This window comes from Schistocerca americana, chromosome 5 (assembly GCF_021461395.2).
Source record: "Schistocerca americana isolate TAMUIC-IGC-003095 chromosome 5, iqSchAmer2.1, whole genome shotgun sequence".
Lineage (NCBI taxonomy): Eukaryota > Metazoa > Arthropoda > Insecta > Orthoptera > Acrididae > Schistocerca > Schistocerca americana.
In genome coordinates, this window is record NC_060123.1 from 517,724,666 (window position 1) to 517,742,341 (window position 17,676).

A 17,676-nucleotide genomic window follows, 5' to 3' on the forward strand; every position below is an offset into this window, starting at 1 on the left:
GAGGTGGACCCACCAGTAAAAAAGGAGGCAGGGAATATCGTGTTGCCGGCCGGTGGGGCCGTGCGGTTCTAGGCGCTTCAGTCTGGAACCGCGTGACCGCTACGGTCGCAGGTTCGAATCCTGTCTCGGGCATGGATGTGTGTGATGTCCTTAGGTTAGTTAGGTTTAAGTAGCTCTAAGTTCTAGGGGACTGATGACCACAGATGTTAAGTCCCATAGTGCTCAGAGCCATTTGAACCATTTGAACCAATATAGTGTTTTCATTTAAAAAGCTGTAATGAAGAACAGGTTGATCGGGAGAGCTAAGTGACTAGTCACATGGCTCAGACATTTGGCGTCACCTGAGTAACAACCTCTCTAAAGCTGTCCAAGTGGACTGTTGGTGATCTAAGTGTGGAGGAGCAACCGTAGCTACACTAAGAGCAGCCAATTCTAATTGACAGAGAGTGTCAATCATTGTGGGAGGTGGTTGTAGGATGTCGCATGAAGTCAGAGGAAGATATCGACTAGCGCTGTCCAACATCATGTCAACAGTCTAGCTAGCACGATCACTGTACCTGTGACTTTAAAAAGAACGGGGCACAGTGGTCGAGAATGTCCTCATAAGGCACACATTTCTGTAGTCTTCCCATCTACATGGTTACTCTGCAATTCAAACTTAAGTGCCCGGCAGAGGGTTCATCGAACCATTTTTATACTATTTCTCTATCATTCCACTCTCGAATGGCGCGTGGGAAAAGGGAACATCTAATTCTTTCCGTTCGAGCTCTGATTTCTCTTATTTTATTGTGATGATCATTTCTCCCTACTTAGGTGGGTGTCAACAAAATATTTTCGCATTCGGAAGAGAAAGTTGGTGATTGAAATTTCGTAAATAGATCTCGCCACAAAGAAAATCGCCTTTGTTTCAGTGACTGCCACTCCAACTCGCGTATCATATCAGTGACACTCTCACCCCTACATGAAACGTGCTACCCTTCTTTGCACTTTTCCGATGTCCTACGCCAGTCCTATCTGATAATGATCCCATACTGCGCAGCAATATTGCAGCAGAGGACGGACAAGTGTAGTGTAGGCTGTCTCTTTAGTGGGTTTGTCGCATCTTCTATGTGTTCTGCCAACAAAGCGCAGTCTTTGTTTCGCCTTCCCCACAATATTATCTATGTGGTCTTTCCAAATTAAGTTGCTTGTAATTGTAATTCCTAGGTGTTTAGTCGAATTGACAACCCTTACTATTATCGTATACCCAAAATTAATCGGATTTCTTTTAGTATCCATGTGGATGACCTCACTCTTTTCTTTGTTTAGTACCAATTGCCAGTTTTCGCACCATACAGAAATTCTCTTTAGATCTTTTTGTAATTGGAATTGCTCGTCTGATGATTTTACTGCTGAGCGAAGTTTGAGTTGGTGCAAAGAGCGACGCCAATGGAAAGTAGATGACTGGAAACAAGTGATTTGGAGCGATGAATCACGATGTAGCCTGTGGCAATTCGATGGAAGGGTGTGGGTTTGGGGAATGCCGGGAGAACGTTTCTGCAAACATATGTAGTGCCAACAATGAAGTACAGAAGAGGTGTGTTACGATATGGGGGTATTTTCCGTGATTAGGATGTGGCTCTGTTATTGCAATTTATTGCGAAAGAATATGAACACGTTTTATAACACGGTGTACCACATAAAGTAGTGAAACAGGTCGGAGATGATGATTGTTTCACCATGGCAATGACAATGCACCTTGCCGTAAAGCTGCATTTGTGAGATAATGGTTTGTGGACAATAACATTCCTGAAATGGACTAGCCTGTCCAGAGTCCTAACACCAATCTATCAGAAGAGGTTTGGGATGAGTCAGAACGACGACTTCTTTCGAGACCCCAGTGCCCAACACCACCAATTTGTCAGGTTTCGGCTCTTGAGGGAGGGTGGGCTGACATTCCTCCTCAGACATCTCATTGAATGAATCCCCAGAAGAGTTCAAGCCATCACAAAGGCAGAATTTGGTTAACCCCGTATTAATCTGGTTTGCAGATGAGTGGAAGGATGTTTTTCGTGACAGTTTTTTTTTCCCAAACTGTTCCTAAGCTATTTTATAATTTTAAATGCAGATCCCAATAGCCGATGAAGTCAAATCATTGATGATGCATGAAAACTGCATATGATTTTCATTTCTGATACTGATTGCATTGTTAATTATTTCTGCATCCTCTCTATTTCGGCAGCCGTGGGGGCTTTTGGCTGTTCATGAGATGAGATACTGGCAGAAGTAAAGATGTGAGTACCGGGCGTGAGTCGTGCTTCGGTAGCTCACATGGTAGAGCACTTGCCCGCGAAAGGCAAAGGTCCCGAGTTCGAGTCTCGGTCGGGCACACAGTTTTGATCTGCCAGGAAGTTTCATGAAATGGAAGTTAGCTAAGGGAAGCAGTAGAGTCCAAAAGTGGTTTGGTGCTGTTCTACGCACAGGTAAAGTGCAGAGGGGGGATAGTCGACCACGTCCGCCCAGCAGGAGCATTGAGGAGGCCATGCGGCGTGCCACAAAAACCTACATTGTGCGAGAAGTGAAAAGAAATTATTTTTAGCTAATATAGGTATCTGAAGGGAGGTGAAAATGGAAGCCTTCATGGCCAGGGAGTAGCCGAGTAGCCTATAAGCTCAGGCGTGACCTGATGGATTGTTTGTTCAGACTGTGGTATGGGAGTCTGTGGTTGGCTCATAGTAATCATTTTGGTACAAGGGTTGAGATCATGTGCGTGTGTACATGCAGATGTATTGGTTCGCCGCGACTGAAATGTAGTGATAGAGAATTTCTGCCTTCTTCTTACTGGTTAACTACGAGAAATTTTTCAAGAGCAGGAAATTGTTAAACTCGTTTATAAAAGTGTCACTGATCAGAACCAGCAAGGTCTGCTGCAATTTGCAATTGGCGAGCAGGGTTCTGACACTGGGAGGACCAGCTAAGTATCGTAGAGTAAGGTTTGAGGACACTTAGATCACAGTAGAACACCATTGGTTCGGGGGCATCGTAGATTATGCTTGTTTCAGAGCCTTAGGCAGTATGCTGTGTATAAGAGCTGAAGAATGAAAATTCCAAACTAAAATACAGCGGCCGAGCTGAACTTATAATTTTCAGCCATTACTGCAGCCGTCTTCCTCACTCACACAGCTTAAGAGTGGCGAGCATGGGGCATCGTTGAAGCCAATGAGATGAAGGGAGTGCAAAGTTAGTTAATTTGCGTCACGGTGTCATGTTTCAGTTCAAATTTTCGCAATCAGCTAGTTGAATGCATTACACTCTTAGAAACAGTATTGGAATTCGTTCATGCATTTTTAGAAAATTTTCCTTAAATCAGTAACCTTTCTCACAATCATTGGCCATATTCATGACATCTGCAGATTATGTTTTCATGTATACACCCATTTGTACCAAGGTAACTCCATTTCCCACATATTAAATATTTATATTCTTAGTAATGATATCTCCATTCGCGATCAATTCAGGACTACTCCCCCATTCGGATATCTAGGACAGGTGACCATGGTAGAAGACTGAATAACCAACGAAAGAATAACGTCTACGAGTCGAGCAGTGGAATTTCAGAAGCTTGAACGTGGTCTGGAAGTTAGAGAATGTCAAAAGGGAAATGCAGACGCTCAATCTAGATATAGTGGAGGTCAGTGAAGTGACATGGGAAGAAGACAAGGAGAGAGTATAGGGTAATATCAACAGCAGCAGGAGGTGGTGTAACAGGAGTAGGACTCGTTGTGAATAGAATGGTAGGGCCGAGGGATCTTACTGTGAACAGCTGAGTGACAAGGTAGTTCTTATCAGAATCGACAGCAAACCACTATCGACAACAATAGTTCAGATACAAATGCCGATGTAGCACGCAGGTACTGATCAACTAAGCAGTACGTGTAGGGAGATGAAAATCTAACAGGCATGGGGAACGGGAATGCAGCTGTAGGGGAAGGAGTCGAAGAAAGGGTTACGGGAGAATAGGGGCTTGGTACTAGCAATGAGAAAGACATTGAGTTGTATAGTCAATTTCAGCTAGTAATTGAGAATACCGTGATAAAGAATCACAAAAGGAGGAGGTATACTTGGAAAAGGCCGGCAGATATGGAAAGATTTCAGCTAGATTACGTCGTGGCCAGACAGAGATTCCAAAATCAGGTACTGGAATGTAAGACGTACCAATGAGCAGATACAGTCTCAGATCACAATTTAATAATGATGAAGAGTAGCCTGAAATTTAAGAGACTAATCAGGAGTGTGCTCCCTGCTGCCGTTGGATAAGCAGCTGCAGCAGCAAGTCGTATAACCCTAGCTTACTTATTTGTTACATAGTTTAATTCTTAATTTCTTTGCGTGTTTTTGGGTACTTGCATTGTTTAATTCATAAATTTCGGGCGTATTATAGTATTTGAGAGTTGTAGCATCGCGCTTTAGTACCTGAATAGTGTAAATTCGCGTAGTCATCTGTCTTCTGTTTTTGTTTTGAACGGTCAGTGTCGGTTGGCCACAGCCAGTGTGCTCCCTGCCGCCGTTGGATAAGCAGCTGCAGCAGCAAGTCGTATAACCCTAGCTTACTTATTTGTTACATAGTTTAATTCTTAATTTCTTTGCGTGTTTTTGGGTACTTGCATTGTTTAATTCATAAATTTCTGGCGTATTATAGTATTTGAGAGTTGTAGTATCGCGCTTTAGTGTTTACTTCGTAGATTCTTATTTAAATTGCGTGTGAGTTTCGTATGTTGTTGTTGTTGTTGTGGTCTTCAGTCCTGAGACTGGTTTGATGCAGCTCTCCATGCTACTCTATCCTGTGCAAGCTTTTTCATCTCCCAGTACCTACTGCAACCTACATCCTTCTGAATCTGCTTAGTGTATTCATCTCTTGGTCTCCCTCTACGATTTTTACCCTCCACACTCCCCTCCAATACTAAATTGGTGATCCCTTGATGCCTCAGAACATGTCCTACCAACCGATCCCTTCTTCTGGTCAAGTTGTGCCACAAACTTCTCTTCTCCCCAATCCTATTCAATACTTCCTCATTAGTTATGTGATCTACCCATCTAATCTTCAGCATTCTTCTGTAGTACCACATTTCGAAAGCTTCTATTCTCTTCTTGTCCAAACTATTTATCGTCCATGTTTCACTTCCATACATGGCTACACTCCATACGAATACTTTCAGAAATGACTTCCTGACACTTAAATCAATACTGGATGTTAACAAATTTCTCTTCTTCAGAAACGCTTTCCTTGCCATTGCCAGCCTACATTTTATATCCTCTCTACTTCCACCATCATCAGTTATTTTGCTCCCCAAATAGCAAAACTCCTTTACTACTTTAAGTGCCTCATTTCCTAATCTAATTCCCTCAGCATCACCCGACTTAATTAGACTACATTCCATTATCCTTGTTTTGCTTTTGTTGATGTTCATCTTATATCCTCCTTTCAAGACACTGTCCATTCCATTCAACTGCTCTTCCAAGTCCTTTGCTGTCTCTGACAGAATTACAATGTCATCGGCGAACCTCAAAGTTTTTATTTCTACTCCATGAATTTTAATACCTACTCCGAATTTTTCTTTTGTTTCCTTTACTGCTTGCTCAATATACAGATTGAACAACATCGGGGAGAGGCTACAACCCTGTCTTACTCCCTTCCCAACCACTGCTTCCCTTTCATGTCCCTCGACTCTTATAACTGCCATCTGGTTTCTGTACAAATTGTAAATAGCCTTTCGCTCCCTGTATTTTACCTCTGCCACCTTTAGAATTTGAAAGAGAGTATTCCAGTCAACATTGTCAAAAGCTTTCTCTAAGTCTACAAATGCTAGAAACGTAGGTTTGCCTTTCCTTAATCTTTCTTCTAAGATAAGTCGTAAGGTCAGTATTGCCTCACGTGTTCCAGTGTTTCTACGGAATCCAAACTGATCTTCCCCGAGGTTGGCTTCTACTAGTTTATCCATTCGTCTGTAAAGAATTCGTGTTAGTATTTTGCAACTGTGACTTATTAAGCTGATAGTTCGGTAATTTTCACATCTGTCAACACCTGCTTTCTTTGGGATTGGAATTATTATATTCTTCTTGAAGTCTGTGGGTATTTCGCCTGTTTCATACATCTTGCTCACCAGATGGTAGAGTTTTGTCAGGACTGGCTCTCCCACGGCCGTCAGTAGTTCCAATGGAATATTGTCTACTCCGGGGGCCTTGTTTCTACTAAGGTCTTTCAGTGCTCTGTCAAACTCTTCACGCAGTATCATATCTCCCATTTCCTCTTCGTCTACATCCTCTTCCATTTCCATAATATTGTCCTCAAGTACATCGCCCTTGTATAGACCCTCTATATACTCCTTCCACCTTTCTGCTTTCCCTTCTTTGCTTAGAACTGGATTTCCATCTGAGCTCTTGATATTCATACAAGTCGTTCTCTTATCTCCAAAGGTCTCTTTAATTTTCCTGTAGGCGGTATCTATCTTACCCCTAGTGAGATAGGCCTCTACATCCTTACATTTGTCCTCTAGCCATCCCTGCTTAGCCATTTTGCACTTCCTGTCGATCTCATTTTTGAGACGTTTGTATTCCTTTTTGCCTGTTTCACTTACTGCATTTTTATATTTTCTCCTTTCATCAATTAAATTCAATATTTCTTCTGTTACCCAAGGATTTCTACTAGCCCTCGTTTTTTTACCTACTTGATCCACTGCTGCCTTCACTACTTCATCCCTCAAAGCTACCCATTCTTCTTCTACTGTATTTATTTCCCCCATTCCTGTCAATTGCTCCCTTATGCTCTCCCTGAATCTCTGTACAACCTCTGGTTCTTTTAGTTTATCCAGGTCCCATCTCCTTAAATTCCCACCTTTTTGCAGTTTCTTCAGTTTTAATCTACAGGTCATAACCAATAGATTGTTGTCAGAGTCCACATCTGCCACTGGAAATGTCTTACAATTTAAAACCTGGTTCCTAAATCTCTGTCTTACCATTATATAATCTATCTGATACCTTTTAGTATCTCCAGGGTTCTTCCATTTATACAACCTTCTTTCATGATTCTTAAACCAAGTGTTAGTTATGATTATGTTGTGCTCTGTGCAGAATTCTACCAGGCGGCTTCCTCTTTCATTTCTGTCCCCCAATCTATATTCACCTACTATGTTTCCTTCTCTCCCTTTTCCTACACTCGAATTCCAGTCACCCATGACTATTAAATTTTCGTCTCCCTTCACAATCTGAATAATTTCTTTTATTTCATCATACATTTCTTCAATTTCTTCGTCATCTGCAGAGCTAGTTGGCATATAAACTTGTACTACTGTAGTAGGTGTGGGCTTCGTATCTATCTTGGCCACAATAATGCGTTCACTATGCTGTTTGTAGTAGCTTACCCGCATTCCTATTTTCCTATTCATTATTAAACCTACTCCTGCATTACCCCTATTTGATTTTGTGTTTATAACCCTGTAGTCACCTGACCAGAAGTCTTGTTCCTCCTGCCACCGAACTTCACTAATTCCCACTATATCTAACTTCAACCTATCCATTTCCCTTTTTAAATTTTCTAACCTACCTGCCCGATTAAGGGATCTGACATTCCACGCTCCGATCCGTAGAACGCCGTTTTCTTTCTCCTGATAACGACATCCTCCTGAGTAGTCCCCGCCCGGAGATCCGAATGGGGGACTATTTTACCTCCGGAATATTTTACCCAAGAGGACGCCATCATCATGTAATCATACAGTAAAGCTGCATGCCCTCGGGAAAAATTACGGCTGTAGTTTCCCCTTGCTTTCAGCCGTTCGCAGTACCAGCACAGCAAGGCCGTTTTGGTTAATGTTACAAGGCCAGATCAGTCAATCATCCAGACTGTTGCCCTTGCAACTACTGAAAAGGCTGCTGCCCCTCTTCAGGAACCACACGTTTGTCTGGCCTCTCAACAGATACCCCTCCATTGTGGTTGCACCTACGGTGCGGCTATCTGTATCACTGAGGCACGCAAGCCTCCCCACCAACGGCAAGGTCCATGGTTCATGGGGGGGAGTTTCGTGTAGGAGGTGTAATTTCGAGTTTTAGTTACTGTAATCGTAAATTCAGGCAGATTGTAGAGCAGTCGTTAGGCATTTGTACAGGGTAGTTAATACATTCTTTGCGTGTTTCCCTTGCGTTATCTAGGCACGGACTTGTGTTTCAGTAACTGTTGTTCAACATCGATTAGAATGGACAGGGACTGTGATTGCTGTGTTCGGATGAGGGCTTAGTTGGCAACCCTTCGCTCACAGCTGCAAGCGGCGCTGACTTCGGTCGCGCAGCTTGAGGCTGTTGCCAATGGGCACCACTGTGGGGAGCCGGACTTGGGTATCACGGGAATGTCAACCTCGTCCCGTCTGTCCCCAGATCGGTCTGCCGCTGTGGTTGCCCCGGTTGCTGCCCGCAGTGGGGCTGAGCCCTCGCCTGTGGTTGATTGGGAGGTCGTTCCAAGGCGTGGCAGGCAGCGAAAGACGTCCCCGGAGGCTGATCAGAAAGCCTCCCCGGTGCGTCTGACAAACAGGTTTCAGGCACTGTCTCTGGCTGAGCCAGATGCAGCTGCCTGCCCTGTTTCAGAGGATGATTCTCAGCCTCCAAGGTCTGGGCAATTACAGAGGGTGGGCTTATTGGTAGTTGGGAGCTCCAATGTTAGGCGCGTAATGGAGCCCCTTAGGGATATGGCGGCTAAGGAGGGGAAGAAATCCAGTGTGTACTCCGTGTGCATTCCGGGTGGAGTCATTCCTGATGTGGAAAGGGTCCTTCCGGATGCCATGAAGAGCATAGGGTGCGGCCAGCTGCAGGTGGTGGCACATGTCGGCACTAATAACGTGTGTCGCTTTGGATCTGAGGAACTTCTCTCTGGATTCCAGCGGCTATCTGATTTGGTGAAGAGTGCCGGTCTTGCTTACGAGATGAAGGCAGAGCTCACCATCTGCAGCATCGCTGACAGAACCGACTGCGGACCTTTGGTGCAGAGCCGGGTGGAGGGTCTGAATCAGAGGCTCCGGCGGTTTTGCGACCGTGTTGGCTGCAGATTCCTTGACTTGCGCCATAGGGTGGTGGGGTTTCGGGTTCCGCTGAATAGGTCAGGCGTTCACTACACTCAGCTGGCGGCTACACGGGTAGCGGAGGCTGTGTGGCGTGGACTGGGCGGTTTTTTAGGTTAGAAGGCCTCGGGAAAGTATGGGGTGGGCTGCAATCTCAAAGGGTGCATGGCTAATACAGGACGTGCTTGGATCAAGGAACAGTCGGAATTGTAGTTGCAAATTGTTGTAGTTGTGCTGGGAAAGTCCCTGAGCTTCAAGCGCTAATAGAAAGCACAGAAGCTGAAATCGTTATAGGTAAAGAAAGCTGGCTAAAGCCTGAAATAAGTTCTGCAGAAATTGTTACGAAGTCTCAGACGGTGTTCAGGAAAGATAGATTCGGCAGAATTGGTGGTGGAGTGTTTGTGTCTGTCAGTAGTGGTTTATCTTGTAGTGAAGTCGAAGTAGATACTCCGTGCGAATTGGTATGGGTGGAGGTTATACTTAACAGCCGAACTAAGATAATAACTGGCTCCTTCTACCGACCCCCAGACTCCGATGATATAGTTGCTGAACAGTTCAGAGAAAATTTGAGTCTCGTAACAAATAAATACCCCACTCATGCGGTTATAGTTGGTGGGGACTTCAACCTTCCCTCGATATGTTGGCAAAAATACTTGTTCAAAACCGGTCGTAGGCAGAAAACATCTTCCGAGATTGTCCTAAATGCTTTCTCCGAAAATTATTTCGAGCAGTTAGTCCACAAATCCACGCGAATTGCAAATGGTTGCGAAAACACACTTGACCTCTTAGCCACAAACAATCCAGAGCTGATAGATAGCATCATGACTGATACAGGGATTAGTGATCACAAGGTCGTTGTAGCTAGGCTCAATACAGTTTCTTCCAAATCCACCAGAAACAAACGCAAAATAATTTCATTTAAAAAAGCGGATAAAGTTTCACTAGAAGCCTTCCTAAGAGACAATCTCCATTCCTTCCGAACTGACTATGCAAATGTAGACGAAATGTGGCTCAAATTCAAAGATATAGTAGCAACAGCAATTGAGAGATTCATACCTCATAAATTGGTAAGAGATGGAACTGATTCCCCGCGGTACACAAAACAGGTCCGAACTCTGTTGCAGAGGCAACGGAAAAAGCATGCGAAGTTCAGAAGAAAGCGAAATCCCGAAGATTGGCTAAAATTTACAGACGCGCGAAATTAGGCACGGACTTCAATGCGAGATGCCTTTAATAGGTTCCACAACGAAACATTGTCTCTAAATTTCGTAGAAAATCCGAAGAAATTCTGGTCGTATGTAAAGTACACAAGCGGCAAGACGCAGTCAATACCTTCGCTGCGCAGTGCCGATGGTACTGTTACCGACGACTGTGCCGCTAAAGCGGAGTTATTGAACGCAATTTTCCGAAATTCCGTCACCAGGGAAGATGAATGGAATATTCCAGAATTTGAAACACGAACAGCTACTAGCATGAGTTTCTTAGAAGTAGATACCTTAGGGGTTGCGAAGCAACTCAAATCGCTTGATACGGGCAAGTCTTCAGATCCAGATTGTATACCGATTAGGTTCCTTTCAGATTACGCTGATGCAATAGCTCCCTACTTAGCACTCATATACAACCGCTCGCTCACCGATAGATCTGTAACTACAGATTGGAAAATTGCGCGGGTCGCACCAGTATTTAAGAAGGGTAGTAGGAGTAATCCATCTAACTACAGACCTATATCATTGACGTCGGCTTGCAGTAGGGTTTTGGAGCATATACTGTATTCAAACATTATGAGTCACCTCGAAGGGAACGATCTATTGATACGTAATCAGCATGGTTTCAGAAAACATCGTTTTTGTGCAACGGAGCTAGCTCTTTATACGCACGAAGTAATGGCCGCTATCGACAGGGGATCTCAAGTTGATTCCGCATTTCTAGATTTCCGGAAAGCTTTTGACACCGTTCCTCACAAGCGACTTCTAATCAAGCTGCGGGCCTATGGGGTATCGTCTCAGTTGTGCGACTGGATTCGTGATTCCCTGTCAGGAAGGTCGCAGTTCGTAGTAATAGACGGCAAATCATCGAGTAAAACTGAAGTGATATCAGGTGTTCCCCAGGGAAGCGTCCTGGGACCTCTGCTGTTCCTGATCTATGTAAATGACCTGCGTGACAATCTGAGCAGTTCTCTTAGGTTGTTCGCAGATGATGCTGTAATTTACCGTCTAGTAAGGTCATCCGAAGACTAGTATCAGTTGCAAAGCGATTTAGAAAAGATTACTGTATGGTGTGGCAGGTGGCAGTTGACGCTAAATAACGAAAAGTGTGAGGTGATCCACATGAGTTCCAAAAGAAATCCGTTGGAATTCGATTACTCGATAAATAGTACAAATCTCAAGGCTGTCAATTCAACTAAGTACTTGGGTGTTAAAATTACGAACAACTTCAGTTGGAAAGACCACATAGATAATATTGTGGGGAAGGCGCGCCAAAGGTTGCGTTTCATTGGCAGGACACTTAGAAGATGCAACAAGTCCACTAAAGAGACAGCGCGGTGTGGGATCCTTACCAGGTGGGATTGACGGAGGACATCGAAAGGGTGCAAAAAAGGGCAGCTCGTTTTGTATTATCACGTAGTAGGGGAGAGAGTGTGGCAGATATGATACGCGAAATGGGATGGAAGTCTATACAGCAAAGACGTTTTTCGTCGCGGCGAGATCTATTTACGAAATTTCAGTCACCAACTTTCTCTTCCGAATGCGAAAATATTTTGTTGAGCCCAACCTACATAGGTAGGAATGATCATCAAAATAAAATAAAAGAAATCAGAGCTCGAACAGAAAGGCTTAGGAGTTCATTTTTCCCGCGCGCTGTTCGGGAGTGGAATGGTAGAGAGATAGTATGATTGTGGTTCGACGAACCCTCTGCCAAGCACTTAAATGTGAATTGCAGAGTAGTCATGTAGATGTAGATGTAGAGGAAGAATCAATGCGCAAAGAAGAGCGATACGGAAGTACTAAGGAATGAAGACATGCGCTTGAAATTTTCTGCTGTAAGGAGTAGCTCAGTAGGCAGTACAGTTGAAGATGAAAGGACATCTATAAAAAGGGCAATCACAGAAGATGTAAAGAAAAATAGAAGTACAAAGAAAGAAACCATGGCTAACAGAGGAAATACTTCAGTTGATCGATGAGAGAAGGAAGTACAAAAATGTTCACGAAAATTCAGCAATACAGAGATACAAGTCGCTGAGGAATTAAATAAATAGGAAATGCACGGAAGCTAAGACCAAATGGTTGCATGAAAAATGTGAAGAAATCGAAAAAGAAATGACTGTCGGAAGGACTCAGCGTTTAGGAAAATCAAAACAACCTTCAGTGAAATTAAAAGCAGGATGGTAACATTAACAGTGCAACGGGAATTCCAGCGTTAATTGCAGAGGAGAGAGGGGATAGGTGAAAAGAGAACGTTGAAAGTCTCTATGAGGCGGAAGATTTGTTTGATGTGATAGGAGAGGAACCAGGAGCTGATTTAGAAGAGGTAGGGTATCCAGTATTAGAATCAGAATTCGAAAGAGCTTTGGAAGATTTAAGATCAAATAAGGCCGAAGGGGTAGCTAGCGTTCATTCAGAATTTCTGAAATCATTGGGGTAAGTGGCAACAAAAAGAATGTATGAGTCTGGCAATATACCATCTGTCTTTCGGAAAAATACCATACACACAATTCCGAAGATGGCAAGAGCTGGTAAGTGTGAAAATGGTTGTACAATCAGCTTAACAGCTCATGCACTCAGGTTGCTGACAAGAATAATTCACAAAAGAATGTATAAGAAAATTGAGGATGTTTTAGAAAGGCAAAGGCACTAGAGAGGCAATTCTGAAGTTATGGTTGATAATGGAAGCAAGACTAAAGAAAAACCAAGACACGTTCGTAGGATTTGTCGTCGACCTGGAAAAACCGTTCGACAATATAAAATGGTGCAATATGTTCCAAATTCCGACGAAAATACGGGTAAGCTACAGGAAAAGATGGGTAATATACAACATGTACAAGAGCCAAGAGGGAATAATAAGAGTGGAAGACCAAGAACGAAGTGCTCGCATTAAAATGGGTTAAGACAACGATGTAGTCTTTCACCCCAACTGTTCACTCTGTACTTCGAAGAAATAATGACGGAAATAAAAGGAAGTTTCAGGAGTGGAATAAAGTTCAAGGGGAAAGGATATCAATGATACGATTCGCTGATGACACTGCTATTCTCAGTGAAAATCGAGGGTTACATGATCTGCTGAACGGAATGAACAGTCTAGTCAGTGCAGAATATGGACTGAGAGTAAATCGAAGAAAGACGAAAGTAATGAGAAGTAGCGGAAGTGAGAACAGCGAGAAACTTAACATCAGGATTGACGGTCACGAAGTAGAAGTAGTTACTAGTTAAGGAATGCTACTATCTAGCCAGCAACATAACTCTTGACGGACAGAGGAAGGAGGACAGCAAAAGCAGACTAGCATTAGCGAGCAGGGTATTGCAGACCAAGAGACGTGTACTAGTATAAAACATAGGCCTTAATTTGAGGAACAAATTTCTGAGAATGTACGTTTGGAGAACAACATACTTCAACATGCTCCGACATGTCATCGTCAAAAGTAAGCCTTTCCAATGTAGAAATACAGTAACATCAAACGAAAGCGAGGCTCTGTACACCTTGAAACGCTGTAAATTACTTGAACTGTTACCGCTGTTCACATATGAACAGTGTGTTAGAACGTCGACTTTTAGCGAGTTATGTGAAAGATCTTATCATTGGTAACAGTTTATGTAGTACGTATCACTGCACGGTATACGGAGCTTCGCACTCGAACATAGTTACCTTATTTTTTCAGTGCAAAGGCTTAGTTTTGATGATTGTCAGAGAATTTTAGAATATGACATGTGCTAAAGCAAAATGTTTTGCGGTGCCATTTGAAAATGGCCCGAAGACGGAAATTGCGAATATGATGAAAACAATCTACGTGACAGTGAGCCCCGACCATGAGAAGTTTATCAAGCAGTAAATTATGTCCTATGTCATCTTCTTCCAAAATAGAGAACATTGACAGTTAAAGCAATCAATTATTTTCGTCGTAAAGTCCTCTAGATATCCTTTCAACCCCCCCCCCCCCCCGCCCCCCCGCTCTCGCAGTGATGTGGAAAGAAAGGGTGACTGGCTGAGGTAGTCATTAAGGAATACCTGCGAGGGACAACGAGGCAGCTGTCTTTCCTCACAACTCAAAGGGTTACGAAAGCCATAGGCACATCTTCCCCCACCAAACAGGTTAATGTATTAGTTTGGAAAAATCCAGAACGTGTAGTGGCAAGCGCCGTGAAATCCTTATTCTGAGCGACACTAACATGAGTTACCCTCCCCTTCACCAAGCCCAGATCCTGGCTACTCAGATGTAACGAGGCAGGTTACGCTGCCTTAATTGCCTCGTCCCCCACCATGTTGCCAACCCCCTCAGCAGCCGTTGCGCTCAGAAAAGAACTGCGTGAACAGGGGGAGCGGGCGCAGAGCTCGCTGCGCTATCTGTTGTTGGAATCTCGAACCTCTCGTGGGTTAGGCAGTGCTTCGTCGTATGGAGATATTGTAGTTATTTAACCAGAAACCAACTTATCAGTAGCTACGTTCGGCTCTCGCTAAGTACCGAATTTTCAAGGCAAATCACTGAACTTGTACAGGTTTAAAATTCAGAAAACCAAAGCGGGGCGATTCATTAATAGAAGCTGGTACCTGAAAGCACACGTGAAGTTCGAAAGATTGAAACACGCTCAGCCGTAGGTGTGGCAACTTTCCAACATACTAATTGGGAATCGGACGAGACACACCTACTTAGAGGCGCAAAGCATTCTCCTTCGCCCGGATGATGCAAGCGATAAGTGATTGGACTGAGCGTTTCTCATTAGGTAGCCCGTTATTTTGGGTGGAACGTCATCGACAGGAGTAGAAGTAATCTCGACGTGCACTAGGAATGTCTATTGGGACGTTTGTCGTCCGTGTTGTGTACTAATGAGCTTGTAGACACTAGTACCAGTAACTTCAATTATTCTTCCAATCCATATGTAGCATACAGTAAACCAGTGCTTAACAGTATTGGTTAAAAGCAGTCTTGGTTGCAATTTTAGTTTTTTTACACTACTGGCCATTAAAATTGCTACACCACGAAGATGACGTGCTACAGACGTGAAATTTAACCGACAGGAAGAAGATGCTGCAATATGAAAATGATTAGCTTTTCACAGAATCCACACAAGGTTGGCGCCGGTGGCGACACCTACAACGTGCTGACATGAGGAAAGTTTCCAACCGATTTCTCATACACAAACAGCAGTTGACCGGCGTTGCCTGGTGAAACGTTGTTGTGATGCCTCGTGTAAGGAGGAGAAATGCGTACCATCACGTTTCCGACTTTGATAAAGGCCGGATTGTACCCTATCGCTATTGTGGTTTATCGTATCGCGACATTATTGCTCACGTTGGTCGAGATCCAATGACTGTTAGCAGAATAAGGAATCAGTGGGTTCAGGAGGTTAATACGGAACACCTTCCTGGATCCCAATGGCCACGTATCACTAGCATTCGTGATAACAGGCATTTTATCCGCATGGCTGTAACGGATCGTGCAGCCACGTCTCGATCCCTGAGTCAATAGATGGGGACGTTTGCAAGACAACAACCATTTGCATGAACATTTCGACGACGTTTGCAGCAGCATTGACTATCAGCTAGGAGACCATGGCTGCGGTTACCCTTGACGCTGCATCACAGACAGGAGCGGCTGCGATGGTGTATTCAACGACGAACCTGATGGGACGAATGGAAAAACCTCATTTTTTCGGATGAATCTGGGTTATGTTTACAGCACCATGATGGTCGCATCCGTGTTTGGCGACATCCCGGTGAACGCACATTGGAAGCGTGCATTCGTCATCGCCGTACTGGCGTATCACCCGGCGTGATGGTATGGTGTGCCATTGGTTACACGTTTTGGTCACCTCTTGTTCGCATTGACGGCACTTTGAACAGTGCACGTTACATTTCAGATGTGTTACGACCCGTGGCTCTATCCTTCATTCGATCCTTGCGAAACCCTACATTTCACCAGGATAATGCACTACCGCACGTTGCAGGTCCTGCACGGGCCTTTCTGGATACAGAAAATGTTCGACTGCTGCCCTGGCCAGCACATTCTCCAGATCTCACCAATTGAAAACGTCTGGTCAATGGTGGCCAAGCAACTGGCTCGTCACAATACGCCAGTCACTACTCTTGATCAACTGTGGTATCGTGTTGAAGCTGCATGGGCAGCTGTACCTGTACACGCCATCCAAGCTCTGTTTGACTCAATGGCCAGGCGTATCAAGGCCCTTATTACGGCCACAGGTAGTTGTTCTGGGTACTGATTTCTCATGATCTATGCACCCAAATCGCGTGAAAATGTAATCACATATCAGTTCTAGTATAATACATTTGCCCAATGAATACCCGTTTATCATCTGCATTTCTTCTTGGTGTAGCAATTTTAATGGCCAGTAGTGTATTTTTCAACGACGCGTTTCGCCTTATTTAGGCATCTTCAGGTTATCTACATAGAAAACAGAGAACAAATAAATCTATTTAAGAATCGCGATCGTTTTGTGCAGGCTTGGATGACCTATAAGCATGTATAAACAGATCACCTATTGAGAGAGCAAATACCTTAATTTGGTATTTCTTAGAAGACTCCTTTAGTCAGTGTAGCCAAAGGGTATCGTCAAATATATCAGGCCAACATCACCTTCGTTAAACTCAGTAAGCATTGTGCTTACTAGTTGAGCCCCCATCTTCCTCTGTTACTCGCTCCTGTGAACAGGAACGCGCTCATGCAGATCTTGGTTCCTCTTGCGTCCATCTAGAAAAGGTAATGATTTTACTATATTATATTTCTAGTTTTTACTGAGTTTAACGAAGGCGATGTTGGCCTGATATATTTGACGATGCCCTTTGGCTACACTGACTAAAGAATTCTTCTAAGAAATACCAAATTACGGTATTTGCTCTTTCAATAGATGATCTGTTTATACATGCTTATAGTTATTCAAGTCTGCATAACGCGATCGCGATTCTTAAATAGATGTATTTGTTCTCTGTTTTCTATGTAGATAACCTGAAGAAGCCTAAATAAAGCGAAACGCGTCGTTGAAAAAAAAAACTAAAATTGCAACCAAGACTGTTTTCAACCAACACTTCAATTTTTTTTTTTCAAGTGATACATTTATCTTTTTTCTCGGCCAGTTTCGGTTGAAAAATGCGGAATTTTAGTGGGGCATTATGGAATATTGCCGCTTCAGCCCCTTTAGTTTTTGTGAAGTTTCGATAGATGGCGGCGCTACACATAACCTTCAAATGCCGTCTGTAGTGGAGGTGCGTTCCAAGCAGAGAGCTGTCACTGAGTTTCTTTTGGCGGAAAGCAACATCATTCCAGATATTCATAGGAGCTTGCAGAATGTCTACGGAGACGTGACAGTAAACGAAAGCACGGTGAGTCGTCGGGCGAAGCATCTCTCAACACCGAAACAAACTCGCGCAT

At 43.7% G+C, this 17,676-nt stretch overlaps 1 protein-coding gene across 1 annotated transcript in view; it reads right to left on the reverse strand.

Annotated features, from left to right (window-relative positions):
• LOC124616480 (retinal homeobox protein Rx2-like) overlaps positions 1-16,930 on the reverse strand; it is a 162,569-nt gene extending 145,639 nt beyond the window's left edge. The window contains exon 1 of the mRNA XM_047144790.1: positions 16,916-16,930. Coding sequence (XP_047000746.1) covers positions 16,916-16,930 — 15 coding nt within the window. The remainder of the gene's footprint in view (positions 1-16,915) is intronic.
• Positions 16,931-17,676: the final 746 nt, after the last annotated feature.